A 17,648-nucleotide genomic window follows, 5' to 3' on the forward strand; every position below is an offset into this window, starting at 1 on the left:
TATCCCAGGTAACTTCTTCATGCTTTGCTAACACCTTCGAACACTTGAGACATATTTCATTCAGTCCTTCTCCATGTCTGTGACCTCTGACCTTTTCTTCCTTGTGATCTATACAGTTTTACACCATTTTCATAAATTTCTATTTTCTCTCACTTATGGGACACACACCCCTTTTACTTACTCTCATGTCTGTTTACTTTTCTATGTTCTCTTAGAATGTTCTTCATTTTGAATCAACTTTATTTATTCAACTTCATTTGAATCAAACTCTACAATCTCTTTTTTTCTTGTTGCTTGCCTTTCTTCTGCCTTTCCTCCAACTCAATCTCTTTTCTTCCCCCTCTTTTCTGACAGGGGTGTTGTCCGAGTAGATGTGAACCTGCAGGACGTGGACATCGACCAGTGCTCCAACAATGGCTGGTTTGCTGGGACTCATCGCTGTAACCTCACCAGTATGGAGGTTGGTGTCTTTCACAATGAGCCAGACAAATTGCTCCTATTCGGTCCTTGTGTAGTTATCATAATTCTAGTGAGATACAATCCAGATCAATGCGCGACACAATAAAGTCATTTTATTTCCATTCAAGCACAAGCAGTTCTGTTCAAGACATGATTAAAGCCCTGTAGCTGCTGTAAGCGATGAAGGTCTAGCAGGTGCAGATGTAGCTTGAAAACGGCATTTGACAGGAACCTTTCTGCTTGACACCACTTCACTCCCACTGATGAAAGCATCAGCTATCTGCTAGAGTAAAGCTGTCATTCGGCTTATTCAAAGTGAACGTTCTATGGAAAGCTTGAAAGGATGGAGGCTTCAGAGAGTCTCCAGTTGTGCTGCTGAAACACTTGAATCTGATTCAAACCGATGATGTTATTACTTCAGTTGAACAGAATCTGTTTGTGATTTACGTTTGGCTTGTTTAAGTTTGATGGTGCGGGCAGAAACATCAGTGTGTAACTGACAAATGTTGGGCTGAAACATTTAAAGAACTGGGTTTTTACAGATTGACACTAATGTTGGTTTTCACAGCTTACTGCTTCAGTAGTTCCAGAGTTTCTGTCAGAAGTTTCCATGGTTACTATATAAGTACAATTACAAGCACTTCATGAGTTTTAAAAGAGTTAACTGACAACTAAATGAAGTTTCTTTGAAAACTGAACATTTGCAGCCCGGTTCCTGTTTTCTTACACAATGCCTGTCATTGCTCCAAATCTTGACCAAGTCTTCAATCAAAGCTTGGGATTTGTGTTTTTTTTTTGTCCGCCTGCCTCATGATGATTGATCATGGAATCTGAATGAGATTACAATCTCAAGTCTGACCTTGTACCCAAATGTAAATGCACAAGGCATTCTCACACCCAAGGCGTCAAAATATGACGCGTGACCAAGCGTCAATATATGACGATTCGGGACGCCCCAGCACGTCAGGAGATGATGATCAGGGACACGCTGGGTCACGTGGCTCCGCTGGCGTCACTGTTTGACGTGCGCGGTCACACGGACATTATTCGACTATTTAACCTTCCCCTCACCCCAATCCTAACCTTAAGGTCCATAAACTGTGACCATAAGGTTAGGATTGGGGTGAGGGGAAGGTTAAGTAGTTCACAAGTAGTTCTAATGTCCGTCTCACCGACGCTCTGGGACGCTGCGTCAGCTGTTTGTCCCTGATCGTCATCTCCTAACACGCTGGGGCGTCCCGCATCGTCATATATTGACGCTTGGTCACACGCGTCATATTTTGACGTCTTGGGTTCAAGAATGTGTTGAAATTGCATGCTCCTTGAGTCACTCACTTCTGACTTTAGCCTCATGGCACGGTGCTTCATCACGCTGAAAAAGACGTTGTTCACCACCAAAGGGTTGGGACTGGGAGGATGTGTAGACTCCATTCTTTGTCCGTGTCTGTGTTCTGAGGCTAAGCTGCGAGTCAGTCCACTTCCTTAGCTGAGCATCAACCCCCATACACACGAATGGTTTCAGAATGCCGTACTGGTGGCAGGACACAGGACTGATGGGAGCACTCACCTTTTCTATTCTAGACAATCCTTATTCAGATGCTCTAAACAATCACAAGGTGGATTCATCATAGAAAACGACTTTCCTCCACTCCTCAGCAGTCCAATCCCTAGACCCTTAGCAGAATATCAGCCTGTCCCCGATGGCTTTATTGATATCCAGCAGCCATCCTCCAAAGGTCTTCTCACCATGCAGAACATGCACTCACCAGTGGTGGCTGGTGAAATATTTTTGTTTGGGCACAACTTAACAGGTGTGTCGAAAAGAGCATGCCAGCTGAGATTTGAATGACCTGTTATGGGAAGGTGCACATGAATAGCCTGACGAGGTTTTTTAAAATAAATTAGTACTATTAACATTCTTATCCATTTGGTTCCTTACAAAATGATGGTTTATGAGCAGATAAATAAAAAAATATGACAATTAATTAGAAAAAATAAAAAATCTTGAAAAGATTTTAAGATTGGAGCGATCCAGCGCACATGTGCCAGTTAGCATAGCTCTAGGCCCAATCCCAATACTCGCACTTCCACACTTGTGCTCTTGAATTGCACATTCCCGACCAGGGGTGTGAGTGCGTAGGGTGTCCCGATTCTCATGCACAGCCTTGATCCACACATCACCCAAGTCTGCATCATTGCAGACTTGGGTGATGGGTTTTACCCACAATTCATTGCTGCGGGAGAAAAGGTTCAAGTTCCTTTTCTGAACATATTCATTTTCTAATGAAAGTAGTTAATTTTAGGGCAATAAGTTGATGCTCTAAAACTTTTAGACAAAGCAGCAACAAATGTAAAATTATTTTAAATAATTGTGATTGTTTGTTTAAATGTTGATCATTTTTTTAAGTATCACAGCGTTCAGAATCCTGGCATGAGTTGCGATCGATGACGCAATGCTCCTTGTCCCAATTTGGCAGTTATTTGCACACTTGTGTACCACAACTTGAACCCTTAGCACACTTTCTCCAAGTGCACTTTGTTGAAGACCACAGGGTGCAGTGCGAGTATCGAGATTGGACCTAGAATGGGTAGAGATTGCTGGGTCCAATACGTCACAAGACGATTCGGTAATGTTAAAAGTGTAAATATTTCTACACTTAAATGCTGATTAAACTCAGCACTTAGTCTATATGATGTTTAGATTGTTCAGTATGATGTTTAGATTGTTCAGTATCCTTTTCATGTATTTTTTAGGCCCGAGCAGCGACAGCGCTGCAAAGGCCTATTCTATCTGCTCTGTTTATTTTTCTTCCGCCAAGTAAATTGGCATTTTTGAGTTCTTAACATACCCGAAAACTCAGGAATTTTTGCACACATGTAAGGCGTGGTGTAAAATTTTGTATTTTAAAGGTCCCAAAAAAATTGCAATAAAACTAGCTCCACAGCGCCCCCTAGAATGTGAAAAATACCCCCTCCATAAACCTTAGTTTGTCGTACAGTTATGAAATTTTGTACACTTGTAGTACTCAACAGTCCGCACAGAAAATCCTCTGGCAACCATGGTCAACATCAAACAGGAAGGCGGCCATTTTGGGTTGAAATGGCGATTTTTACTCGTTTTGGCCGCTGTTAGGGTCTTCTGATTGATTGCTTCTGATTGATTTACTCGATCATTTTTCGCCCGATTGTCTCGACATTTGTGTGAAATTGATCAGAAGGGATGGCCAATCAAATAGAAAAAATAAAACTGGCTTTCATGTATGCTGAGGGGGCGGGGCCAGGCCTCGGAGTTCGACTACTCGCCAAAAATATATAAATGTTTATTATGTTACGTTTATTTGTTTAGCAGACACTTTTATCCAAAGCGACTTACAATTATTAACCTGTAGGGCATGTTGTGATCTGTGGGTGAAACCAGAGTACCCGGAGGAAACCCATGCATACGTGGGGAGAACACGCAACTCCACGCAGAAAGGCCGCAGCCGAGTTTTGGACCTGCAACCTTCGTGCTGCGAGGCAACAGTGCTAACAACTGCGCCACCATACCAAATGGCTATAACTTCATAACCAAAAAGAGTAGAGTTACAAAAACGTCTGTGGTCTTTTGGCATCCGGCCCCGAATAAAAATTAATGGTTGCATGATGACATCACACCAGCCCCGCCCCCTCAGGATCAAAAAGGTCACGTTTTACTGTGATAGGTCCCAAATCGCCCCATTTCACTTAATCACCACAAATTTGTAGCTGGTAACTCAAGACAAGTGGGGGTTGCTTGGCATCACTTTATGGGAGTTTTCAAAAGAGGGCGGGGCTGTGGCGGCGCGGCAAAGTCAGGCGTATCACCATGGCCATACGTTGGACTCCCATTTCATCATTTCTAAAGCTATTGCCACAAAACTTATGGTGAGCGATCCTAGTCCGGCCCCCCAAAAAATCTGATGTGAAAATCTGGTGGGCGTGGTCTATTTTTTTAAATAGCACCCCCTAGAACCATTAAAACTGTCAGCCCCAAGCCATGCTTTGACTGAGGATTACGAAATTTGGTACACTAATGTAGTGTCTCAGGAACTACAAAAAAGTCTCTTGGAGCCAAGCGCAAAGTCATACAGGAGGTCGGCCATTTTGGTCCAAGTACTCGATTTAAGCGTGATTCATGCTTCTGCGTCAGTGCGGAGATACGCAACGCCATTATCTGTCCTTGCGGGCCCGCTGGAGAGCCCCGCAAGGACTTACGGAGTCGAGCTCTCGTTTCTAAACATCCGTCCATCAAGACGGAGAACGCAAGCTTGTGATTGGTCAGGGCACTGCTGTCGTCTACACCGCCGCCATTGCGCCCTCAGAAACATAAAGAGAGCTGAGAGTAACTAGTGGCAGACATGGAGAAGCTTGAAGAATATGTAACGTGGTGAAGGAGCTATTCCTCCAAGGTTATTTAACCTTTTCCACAGTTGCTTTTGACACAGCGCCAGAGTGCATGAAACAGCCTCAAGGTCATGCATATTGCTTCTAAACTGTTTACTTTCCAGCAATGAAGACAGAAGATGAAGAGACTCTTATCTTTTATTAAATCAAAGAACTCTATTTTTAATAAAGCTAATCAAATCAACTGTTAGTCAATAATACAATGTGACCGGTCTGTGAAATCACAATATAATGATTAATATGTTTTAATAAGTAATATGACTTAATCTAGTTCACTAGACACACTGACACACGTTAAGGTAAACAATCACATGACACATTGCTGTACTGATCCAATCAGAACCTTCCTAGTCTGAAGCGTGGCAGAGTCTCTGTGGTGTTTATAAATCTATCAGCTTTGATTCGTCCAGAATCAAAAACATTCAGATTAATAAAACAGTTCCAACGCCATCTTAGTTCAGTTCTCAAGATCCCATGAAGTTCACTGCATGCTAAGTGAAGTATCGGACTGGCCATTATGTACTTCTCTTTTTAAGCTGAGAACCGTCAAGCTGTGAAAAAATCTGTTGGTTGTTACCAACCAAGCAACGGTACCTTTCAGAATAAAAGCTGAACTCGCTGACCCAAGGAGGGTCCCCTCTTGAGGCTGTGAGCCACCTGTCGCTTTTTACCTGGAAACACCTGTTACCGGTGTGTTTGCTGTGATGGACCCAGCAGCAGACTATCTCCATGCTTTGTCGCTGTTAGTGATGACAGATGGACAGGGTGAGGACAGATCTGGGTTTTGGGTGCCTGATGTGTGCAGCCTGAGTTGAGTGGGCTCTTGGTTATGTCTGTGCTAGTGCATTCATTTGAAAGAGGTTTTTTAAGGGAGTCGTCAGACCCCAACAGGGGAGATGGGCTGCTTAGACTAGCCTGGCATGCTGATGTATAATAAATACAGTGTAATGGATTGCAGTGTGTGCTGAATAATTGACTCTGTTCCTCCTTTCTCTTAGTACGTTATAAGGAGGTCCTCCATGTTTGCGATCCTCTGTAGTGTTCCATTTTAACAAACAGCTCTCCGTGGCTTCTCCTTGCTCCAACATACTAAGCCGTCGTTCAAGTGCTTCACCTGTTCAGATGATGTTTGTGTGAAATCTTCTGTTATCATCAGAGAACACCAACTACTCGCCAAGACCACTCTGTGCTGCGCTCTTGGGCACACTAACATCCATATTTTATTCTCCATGTATTCTGGAAAGAACCTGCTGGTTAAAACGATTCTGCACTTCTGGAATTTGTCTTTTTCCTCCCTGAGAAATCATTTGCTTTCCTAAATGCCGTTGATGAAATCAGTGATAAAACATCTCGATCAGTTTGAGAGGGTTATTGCAGCGTTTACTGCTCGTTACTTTCCTCTGAATAATTTCTGCCGTGCACCATATGCAGGCAGCCGATAATTCAGTGCCTTTGTGAGTCAGCAGTGTTATTTGTTTGGGGCTCTGTGAAGTGTAGAGGAGTGTTAAGAAGGAATTAAGAAGCTCAAGCTCAGCAGAGGAAAACAAAACACAGTTTAAAACAACTTAATGAAGCAAAGCTGCAATGGGTTTCTCTTGCTGCTACTGAGGCACATAACAACTGTTCTCAAGCCAAAAGTCAGTGATTGTTTTGAAGCAAGGGCTAATCAGAATAATTAGAACGGCCATACATCAGGCAGAAGCTCTGAGGGCTGATGCAGACGGTTGGGTTTGAGCACAGCGGGAGGACAGGGGTAACCTGATGTGGAAAACACGTTAAAACGATGTTGCCCTAAACTAACGGGTTGTTTGGAGAACATCAAGAATGGGGACTTGAGTCTGAGACTTAGACTACAACTGAACTTAAGTTGCAAAATCACAAGCTTGACTTTTGACTTGGACTTGTCTTGTAAAGAATCAAGACTTGATTTCGACCTGGCCCCTCTAATCCTTTAGACATTGAGCAGAAACGCCTTCTAAAGGCTTGAGACTGACGACTGTCTCTAGCACAGACTGTCTTGGTCTATGTGGAGGAGTATGTTGCCATGGCGACAGATGATGGAGAATAAATATGGAGCTGGTTTGCTTTCACATGTATCAGGTTGTTTTGACACACATTGTTTTGTATCCCGATTTCCAGACATTGTAAACAGAAAAGGGTTTCTGGAGGATAGCAGAGGTCAGTCTTATGTTTACAACTTTTGAAGGGCCAGCATTTATTTATTTAGAGGATTTTGGAGTCTTGAATTTGAGAGGTTTTAGTTTTCACTAATGTAATATCAAGGGGGCTATATGAGCCCTAGCAGCCAGTGTTAGGTTCCTCAGAATGGTGTTTTATTTTGAAAGTGTCCCTGTGGAGAATTCGGTATAATTGTTTCTACTATGTAGGCACAGACCTGTATTAAGAATTGTGCAATGTTATTTAGATACCCTGCTTCTTATTTTATATTTGTAATAGATCTGGTAAAGCAGGGTGGCGATTGTGGTGTTACATTTTAATTGTGAAGCAGTGAAAAATAAAACAATGAATAGACATTATATAAAAAGGACTTGAGGCTGGACTTGAATTTGCATCTTTGAGAGCTAGGACCTGTTAGAATGGTCTGGTCTAGGCTATGGGGCAATGGCGGAGGAGGGGCCTAGTGCCGTAACTGGAGGGTTGCAGGTTGGTGCTCGGCTCACTCTGGCCCAGTCATTGTGCAGGACACTTCATCCAGCTTGGCCTGCTGGTGGTGGTTGGTGGTCAGAATCAGAATCAGAATTGGAATCAGAATCAGAAGTTTTTATTGCCACATGTGTGACAAGTCACAACATTAGGAAATTGCTGCGGTATTTTGGTGCAGAAGGTAAGATAGAAAAAAAATTAATTAAGAGATAAGCAAATATAAGAACTAATAAAACACTCATGATAAAATTATTAATGTAAAAAGTGGCAAGAATTAGAGAAGCAGCTATCTACTCCGTGTAGGTATTAATCTGAGTGTTTGTTGAATGGTTCAAGCACAGCATCGGGTCACGTGACTGGGACCAATCAACTTGAGTGGGCTGCCCTAGGATTTTCATTCAAAAGTCCAACTGCAGAGGGGAAGAAACTGTTTTTGTGGCGAGAGGTTCTGGTCCGAATGGATCTGAGCCTTCTGCCAGATGGGAGCGAGTCGAAGAGACTGTGTCCAGGGTGAGACGAGTCAGCTATTATCCGACCTGCACGTCTCAATGTCCTAGAGGTGTACAGATCTTGAATGGAGGGGAGTTTGCAGCCAATGACCTTCTCTGCAGAGCGCACGACACGCTGCAGCCTCTTCTTGTCCCTGGTGGTAGCTCCAGCATACCGCACGGTGATGGAGGAGGTGAGGATGGACTCGATGATAGCGGTGTAGAAATGCCTCATCGACTGTGGTGATAGGTTGAATTTCTTCAACTGCCTCAGGAAGTAAATCCTCTGCTGGGCCTTTTTTCTGATGGAGGTGATGGTGGGCTCCCATTTGAGGTCCTGGGTGATGGTGGTGCCCAGGAAGCGACATGAGTCCACCATCGTGATGGGAGTGTCAGACAGGTTTAAGGGGGTGATGGGGTGTGTGTGTTTCCTAAAGTCCACAACAACCTCCGCTGTCTTCTGGGTGTTTAGCACCAGGTTGTTGTGGCTGCACCAGGACACCAGACGTTCAGCCTCCATTCTGTAAGCGGACTCATCCCCATTAGAGATGAGTCCGATGATGGTGGTGTCGTCAGCAAACTTAATTAGTTTGACAGACTCATGCTTGGAGGTGCAGCTGTTGGTGTACAGGGAGAAGAGCAGAGGGGAAAGAACACAGCCCTGTGGTGAGCCGGTGCTGATGGTCCGTTGGTCCGAGACATTCTTCCCCAGCCTGACTTGTTGTTTCCTGTCTGTCAGGAAGTCACCGATCCACCTGCAGATGGGGTCAGGCACGTTCATCTGGGACATTTTGTCTTGGAGGAGGTCTGGCAGTGTGAAGTGTGAAGAGGTGTGTTTGGCGGTCCCACCTCTGTCTGTTTGCCCCAGGGCTGCTGTAGCTACATCGTGGCTCCTCACTGCCAGTGTATGAACGCGTGAGTGGGTGAATGTTGTGCTATGACGACTACTGACAATATAAATAAAGCCCATTTATCTTTTGACTCACCCCTACAGACCTGAGACTTCACTCGGACTTGCTTTCAAACTCTAAACTTGAGTCAGAGACTCGTTACTTGACTTGGGCAGGTAAAAAACAACTTTAGAACAACTGCTACAGACACCTGAGCACAAAAGTTGAAATATTTAGTGAATTTAGGCAGATTTGATATAGTTTTTTTACAAATACGTGACTTCAGAATATTCGCTCTGAGAAACATTTTTATGTTATTTTCATCTCTGCGGCACAGAACTAGATAGAAATGTAGTCCTCCTTGGTTCTTGTAGTCGTGTAAACGTCAGGAAAAAGTCTCAGTCATCATTTGGAAAGTGAAGAGTAAATATTCACCAGAACTTTTCTCCTTCTGGGCAGTTTTTTCATTTCAGTGTTTGTGTGGGTGTGCGCTGGAATGTGGACATGACCTGATGTTGGTGTTGGGTGAGATCTTGCTGGATGTGGATGAAGGATTGTAAATAGAAAAAGTAAAGGCCATGTTTGCTAAAATGCATCATATTCAATGTGCAGTATCTATCTATCTATCTATCTATCTATCTATCTATCTATCTATCTATCTATCTATCTGTCTATCTATCTATCTATCTATCTATCTATCTATCTATCTATCTATCTATCTATCTATCTATCTATCTATCTATCTATCTATCTATCTATCTATCTATCTATCTATCTATCTGTCTGTCTGTCTGTCTGTCATAAAGTATTGAAATTGTTGTGTGTGTCATCTTGAAGAAAATCTTATTAGGAAACAAAAAATGCAGAAAAAACAACTTAATGTTTAATGTTTAAAACTTTAAATGAATGTAATAAATTCATTTAATTTTATTTGTGTCACAATTCCAGCCCCTCCTCATTTATCTGGGCTTGGGACCAGCAGAAGTGACCCAAAAGGAACAATCCAGTGGAGTTTATTTTTTTATCAAATTAAATTCAGTAAATAAATCTTCCTCTCTCTCTCTCTCTCTCTCTCTCTCTCTCTCTCTCTCTCTCTCTCTCTCTCTCTCTCTCTCTCTATCTCTCTCTCTCTCTGACTCTCCATCTCTGTCTCATCCTCTCTCTTCCTCCCTCCCCCTCTGTCTCTCTCTCTATTTACCTCCCTCTCTGTCTCTCTCCCCCCTTCTCTCTCTCTCTCTCTCTGTCTCTCTCGCTGTCTCTCTCTCATTGTCTCTCTCTCCCTCTCCTTCTCTGTCTCTCTACCTCTCATTGTCTCTCTCTCTTTCACCCTCTCTCTCTCTCTCTCTCTCTCTCTCTCTCTCTCTCTCTCTCTCTCTCTCTCTGACTCTCCTTCTCTGTCTCATCCTCTCTCTTCCTCCATCCCCCTCTGTCTCTCTCGCTGTCTCTCTCTCATTGTCTCTCTCTCCCTCTCCTTCTCTGTCTCTCTACCTCTCATTGTCTCTCTCTCTTTCACCCTCTCTCTCTCTCTCTCTCTCTCTCTCTCTCTCTCTCTCTGACTCTCCTTCTCTGTCTCATCCTCTCTCTTCCTCCATCCCCCTCTGTCTCTCTCGCTGTCTCTCTCTCATTGTCTCTCTCTCCCTCTCCTTCTCTGTCTCTCTACCTCTCATTGTCTCTCTCTCTTTCACCCTCTCTCTCTCTCTCTCTCTCTCTCTGACTCTCCTTCTCTGTCTCATCCTCTCTCTTCCTCCCTCCCCCTCTGTCTCTCTCTCTATTTACCTCCCTCTCTGTCTCTCTCCCCCCTTCTCTCTCTCTCTCTCTCTCTCTCTCTCTCTCGCTCTCTCTGACTCTCCATCTCTGTCTCATCCTCTCTCTTCCTCCCTCCCCCTCTGTCTCTCTCTATTTACCTCCCTCTCTGTCTCTCTCCCCCTTCTCTCTCTGTCTCTCTCTCTCTCTCTCTCTCTCTCTCTCTCTCTCTCTCTCTCTCTCTCTCTCTCTCTCTCTCTCTCTCTCTCTCTCTATCTCTCTCTCTCTCTGACTCTCCATCTCTGTCTCATCCTCTCTCTTCCTCCCTCCCCCTCTGTCTCTCTCTCTATTTACCTCCCTCTCTGTCTCTCTCCCCCTTCTCTCTCTCTCTCTCTCTCTGTCTCTCTCGCTGTCTCTCTCTCTCATTGTCTCTCTCTCCCTCTCCTTCTCTGTCTCTCTACCTCTCATTGTCTCTCTCTCTTTCACCCTCTCTCTCTCTCTCTCTCTCTCTCTCTCTGACTCTCCTTCTCTGTCTCATCCTCTCTCTTCCTCCCTCCCCCTCTGTCTCTCTCTCTGTCTCTCTCGCTGTCTCTCTCTCATTGTCTCTCTCTCCCTCTCCTTCTCTGTCTCTCTACCTCTCATTGTCTCTCTCTCTTTCACCCTCTCTCTCTCTCTCTCTCTCTCTGACTCTCCTTCTCTGTCTCATCCTCTCTCTTCCTCCCTCCCCCTCTGTCTCTCTCTCTATTTACCTCCCTCTCTGTCTCTCTCCCCCTTCTCTCTCTGTCTCTCTCTGTCTCTCTCGCTGTCTCTCTCTCATTGTCTCTCTCTCCCTCTCCTTCTCTGTCTCTCTACCTCTCATTGTCTCTCTCTCTTTCATCCTCTCTCTCTCTCTCTCTCCCTGACTCTCCATCTCTGTCTCATCCTCTCTCTTCCTCCCTCCCCCTCTGTCTCTCTCTCTATTTACCTCCCTCTCTGTCTCTCTCCCCCCTTCTCTCTCTCTCTCTCTCTCTCTCTCTCTCTCTCTCTCTCTCTGTCTCTCTCTCATTGTCTCTCCCTCCCTCTCCTTCTCTGTCTCTCTACCTCTCATTGTCTCTCTCTCTTTCACCCTCTCTCTCTCTCTTTCTCTCTCTCTCTCTCTCTCTGACTCTCCTTCTCTGTCTCATCCTCTCTCTTCCTCCCTCCCCCTCTGTCTCTCTCTCTATTTACCTCCCTCTCTGTCTCTCTCTCCCCTTCTCTCTCTCTCACTCTCTCTCCTCTGTCTCTCTACCTCTCTCTCATTGTCTCTCTCTTTCATCCTCTCCCTCTCTCCCTCTCTCTCTCCCTCTCCTTCTCTCTTTCTCTCTCTCCCTATCTCTTTTTCTCTCTGCTGTCATTTATTTTTCTATCCTGTTTGCCGTTTGATGTAATCAGTTGCTGAGTTGTGCTGCTCAGTCAGCCTTTTACCCGTACTTCTTTCAGGACTTCACCACTGATTTCTTGTTGCAATGAAAGCCTGAACACACTGCAGTTCCAGGAAAATGGCTTTTTATTCCCATTAAAATAGAGTTTGAGAGAAAAGAAGGTGTCACACAAACTGAACAGAAGGTGTTCAAGTGCTTCTGGCCTTGTCTCCGAACAGATATTTTCAGTTTTCCTAAATACATTTTTTTATTTAGGAAATGAGCTGTGGAGAGTCGATGTAAGGCTCATTGCTTTCTCTTACTCTCCAACACAAACAGTCCCTGCGGCTGAGTCGAAGAGAAACATAATAATGAGATTCTAGTAATGTGAAGGAGCATTGTGTGATCTCCGCGAGGTGCTGCACTTACCATCACATACTGCAAGGTTTCTGTCTCTTCTCCTCTTAGAGGATAACAACTAACTGATTTCATCAGCATGTTCTCTTTTGTGAGAGTTTAAGTAAGTAAGTAAAAGTTTATTTTTAGAGCGCCTTTCACAGATATGAATCACAAAGCGCTGTACAACATGAGTAAGATCAGGGCAAATACCTCTAACCAATAAAAACATCAGAAAAACAATAGCAGAGATAAACGTAGAAAATAAAATCATGAGTATAAACAAAGTGAAGGTGTGAACCCGAACAAAGCCATCTTTTTGAAACATTTAGGGAGGGAACGCCTGGATGAAAAGGTGAGTTTTTAGATGATTTTTAAAGACCTCTACAGTGTTAGAAAGATGGAGATTTGAAGGCAGACTGTTCCAAAGTCTGGGTGCAATAGTCTAAAAGGACCTGTCCCCTTAGGTTTTCAGTCTGGTTCGAGGAACAGCCAGGAGGTTTTCAGATGTGGATCTAAGGTTCCGAGAGGTGGTGTGTGGGGATAAAAGCTCAGATAGGTAGCTTGGAGCCTGGTTGTTAAGAGCTCTATAGGTCAGGACTAAAACTTTAAACTGTATTCTATATTCTACCGGGAGCCAGTGGAGGGACTGTAGAACTGGAGTGATGTGAGCTCGTCTGCTGGATTTGGTTAAGAGTCTGGCTGCTGCATTTTGGATGGCTTGAAGGCGTGAGAGGGAGGTTTTGCTGAGACCAGTAAAAAGAGCGTTACAGTAGTCTAAGCGTGATGACACAAAGGCATGGATGATTTTTTCCAGATCTGCAGTAGAAACCAGTTTACGGACTTTTGAAATGTTTCTCAGTTGAAAGAAACAAGAGCGGGAGATGGTTTTGACGTGTGAGTCTAAACTTAAAGCTGGATCAAAAATAACTCCTAGGTTTCTAATGTTGGCCTTGGCTGTTGGGCAAAAGGAGACAATTTCTTGCTCGATTTTTGGTTGAAGTTCCGGGGGTGCAGCGATCAGGGTCTCTGTCTCGTTAGCATTGAAGACAAGAAAGTTGCTGGACAGCCAGTTACTGATCTGGGTCAGGCAGAGTACAAGGGTGGCCAGCCTGTCCACCTGGTGTGGCATAAAGGACATATAGAGCTGAATATCATCAGCGTAGATGTGGTAGGAGATGTCTGGGAAAGACTGAATGATGCCAGCTAGAGGAAGAATATAGAATGTGAATAGTAGAGGCCCTAGAACTGAACCTTGTGGGACCCCGCATGTTAGAGAGGCAGTATCTGAAGAGAAGGTTTCTGACTTCACTGTGAATGTTCTGTTAGTGAGATTGGAAGAGAGCCAGTCTAGAGCAGAACCTGAAATCCCAGCCAGGGCCTTTAACCTGTTCAGTAGAACGTTGTGGTCTACAGTGTCAAAAGCTGGACTGAGGTCTAGCAGGACCATGACAGAGCATTTCCCTGCATCAGCAGCCATCAAGAGGTCATTAAGGATCTGACCAACTTTAGAACGTGACTCATTTCACATTTTATCATGAATCGCATTAGGTTTGCATGCCTTTTTGTCACTGACATGTTAGGTAAATCATTGGTTTTAAATTAATATTAATATATTTGATAACCAGCGTTTATTTGATGGCTTGTCGTTGGTTTCATTAGATTTATTTTCATATGTGACAAAAGGAGCAGATACAAAACAAAAAGATTAATTCATACGCTTTCAAGCAAAAGACAAGTGGGACAGACATTAAAGCTCCCAGTGGTGATTCCTGCTGTGTTTGGGAGATGGCAGCTGCTCTGAACACAGCTGATGTTGGAAAATCAACCTGCTAACCAAACCTAACAATTAGCTAAACCTTTCTTTAGTTGTGCACAGTTGTGATCTGGGACATTACTCTGTCACCTCAGTGTGACTATAATATTGTAATAATACATGCAAGGATTATTATTATTATTATTTTATCATAGAATAAATGTTACTTTGAAATAATAGCATGCTGTAGCAATATCCGCTACTGCAGGATCACACACACACACACACACACACACACACACACACACACACACACACACACACACACACACACACGCGTCACACTAGCAAGGTTGCTTTCAAACATCTTTATTCTCTCACTGTTGGTCTTATTCTTAACACAGCTGTCAGATATCAGGTTTAACAAGCGCCTCTTCCACATCTGACACCTGTATTTGTAGAGGAGGATGCCTGATTAGAGATGAGAATAACCTGCCGCTGCGCTCGCTCCAGCCATGCCCATCCTCTGCTCCCTCACAGACGTGCTTGTCCGAGCACCCCGCCACGCATGCATCACCTCAAACATATAAAATGGAGCTAAGAGGTCAAATCTCATTAAAAAATCATCTGACAGTTGTTTCCTCCTTTTTTATTTCTGTCAAAAGCAAAGTAAAATCTGCACAAATAGAATGTGTCTCATTACAAAACACCATTGGAAAGCTAACAGTTTGTACAGTCACGAATGAGCAAATACCTTTACTTCTGACCTCAGAAGTAACCCGTGTCCTTCTGTCTGATCTGTTTGACTGTTTGTGACTTTAGCTGATGAGGCAGAAGCACATCTGAGATGTGTTTTAAAGGATTCTGGTTCCTCTGCATGTTTCTGGTCTGATGCAGCGAGGCAGAGCAGGAATGTGTCACCATGAACCAAATTCTGGACTTCATGCATTATGGATCTCCAGTCATGGAGGAAGCATCTTACGTAAGGACTCACTGCTTACATAATTAGATGAGGACTTTGAGGAAGATGATTTGTGTGGGTGATTTGTGTCTTGTTGCATCTCATGTTTATGTAATTTCCCCCCATTGTGTGTGTGTGTGTTTGTGTGTGTGTGTGTGTATGTGTGTGTGTGTACTATGTGTGTACTATGTATGTGTATGTACACACATAGTACACACATAGTGTGTATGTGTATGTGTATGTGTGTATGTGTATGTGCTCTTTAAAGACACACTCCTGAAGTTTGCGGATATTTGTTCTCTGTCGCCCTCTCAAGGCTTGCTCTGTGACGTCCATTGCAGTAAAATCAAATCTCTCTGTCGCGCATTAGAAGCATGTTTACTGGCTGCTGTCCAACTCACATGCCCAAACAAACACATTAAGCAGCGTTGAATAAAGTATTATTAGGACTGTATAACAACTTTATGCCGGACCAAACACAATAACTGCACTGAAATTGTTTATTACTTACCTACAGTATCCATTAGCAGCACACAGGGCCGGATTATTATTTCACGGGCTCCTTGGCACAATGTGCGTAGCCCCACAGCAATGCGGTAAGATTTCCTCCCACTGAAACGGTCTGGAAACCCGGTCTCTCTGAGGGATGTGTCACTTAGAAAAATGTTTGCTGATTATGAAACTTTGGCTGAACAGCGCTTGTTCCCGTCTCTTTTACGGAGACGCATGACCCATCCAGTCTGAGGCAGAATAGCCTCTTCAGCTCAGAAAGCACCTGTAGAGACATTTGATCACGCACAAAGTTTATGTGGAGCAGAAGCGGTCGGGCCACGGCAGGTGAAACGTTCCTAGCCTACATGAAGTGAAATTGTTTAATTGTAACATTAATATGTTACTGGACACGCTGGTCTGGCTGGTTAGACCAGTGTTTGAAGTGGAAAGCACACACACACACACACACACACACACACACACACACACACACACACACACACACACACACACACATGCAAACACAAACGCTCACACACCAGTTAAAATTATGGTGATAGCGTGTGCAGAAATAATAAATGTCTTCTTCATACATTCTCCTGCAATGCTCTGGTCCTGTAGAATGAGCCCTGGCATTTTTACTGTGATTGCCTGTTTTTCTGTAAAATCACAGAAAAAGAGAGATGCTCGGGTCGAGCAGGCTGCTTCATGCGCGTTCACGCTCAGGCATCGCCCTTCAAACCGTTCTTAAATGATACAGATACAGGTGATGTCACTCGTGCGTGAGCTCGCCTGGTAAGACGTCGGACTTTCGTGCAGAAGACCCGGGTTAGATTCTTGATATGAACATAGTTTATTTGGAGTTTCTTTTTTACATTAATGGTTTTTTTTTTTTACAGTAAGATGCCCAAATTTTTATTTGAGATTCGCCGAACGGCGTTGAATTCACAGATAAAAAAGATGTTGGTTCAACTTTCATTTTGGAACAATTTTTCAAGCAAGGGAAGGGAATGATCTGAGCATGCAGGAGGACTGACCCATCTTAAACCTTTGTCGGCTGTGCTGAAGAGAAAGGTACAGAACCAACTCTCCCTCTCCAGCTCAGAGCACTCCCCTCTTGGATCTACCCAGGCTCACTACCTCCCCTCACTCCCCAATCCCACTCAACCCCAGTAAGTCTTCACTCTGCACTATTCAGTTTAGACTTAGTTCCCGGGACTCACCTATCTCTGCTCTCCCCTCCAGACGCTGCATTCCCGTTCCCAGTCCACTGGACTTTCCAGTGCGCCTTTAGTTATCGTTGTTCAAAAATAAAATATTATTTTTTCCCAGTCCATGTGTTCGGGTTTGATTCTGCATGTCTTGGGTTAGACACCTCCCCCAGAACATGACATACATTATCGTGTTCAGAGCTGCAGAGAGGCTCTGAACTCCAGCTGATGGGATGAAGGCAGGCAGATTAAAGGAAACACATGCAGACCCGTGTCTCCATCTTGACCAGATATTGAATGGTCAAACTGTACTTAAAAACTGACCATTACTGGACATTACAGGTGGATCTGCCATTGATCAAGTCTCTAAAGCACGAGTCTACCACAGACATATACACGTAGATGCCCCGTGGACTGGCGCTGCCTACTGGGGCTGCCATAGAGGCCAGCCGCCATTTTAAATGGGTCTCCATCCACCCCCAGTGAAGTCATTTCTACTGAGTAAGGTGCTTACCCATCTAAAAAACACATTTTAGGTCTAGCATGATAATTAAAAGATAAATAATAATTAACCAAAATACTTTAAATATATATTTTATATTTTTATTTATATAAAATCCTACCAGGTAGGCTAGATAGGTCACTAGTAATCCCAGGTGATCTGTTTTCAATAGCATTCCACTAGTTATAAACATAGGCTGCACAAAAACAGGCATAGTTGCATAGTTGCTCACTCTGCATTGACTTTGAAGAGTGAGGAGACCCATCCAATATGGCGGTGACGCTG

General features: G+C 43.9%; 1 protein-coding gene across 2 annotated transcripts in view; it reads left to right on the top strand.

Annotated features, from left to right (window-relative positions):
- Window positions 1-17,648, top strand: part of LOC107384307 (metabotropic glycine receptor) — a 92,112-nt gene that overhangs the window by 8,129 nt on the left and 66,335 nt on the right. For both annotated transcript variants that reach the window (XM_015957499.3, XM_015957500.3), the window contains exon 2: window positions 355-460. In XM_015957499.3, coding sequence (XP_015812985.3) covers window positions 355-460 — 106 coding nt within the window. The remainder of the gene's footprint in view (window positions 1-354; window positions 461-17,648) is intronic.

This window comes from Nothobranchius furzeri, chromosome 11, assembly GCF_043380555.1.
Source record: "Nothobranchius furzeri strain GRZ-AD chromosome 11, NfurGRZ-RIMD1, whole genome shotgun sequence".
In the NCBI taxonomy this organism is placed as follows: domain Eukaryota; kingdom Metazoa; phylum Chordata; class Actinopteri; order Cyprinodontiformes; family Nothobranchiidae; genus Nothobranchius; species Nothobranchius furzeri.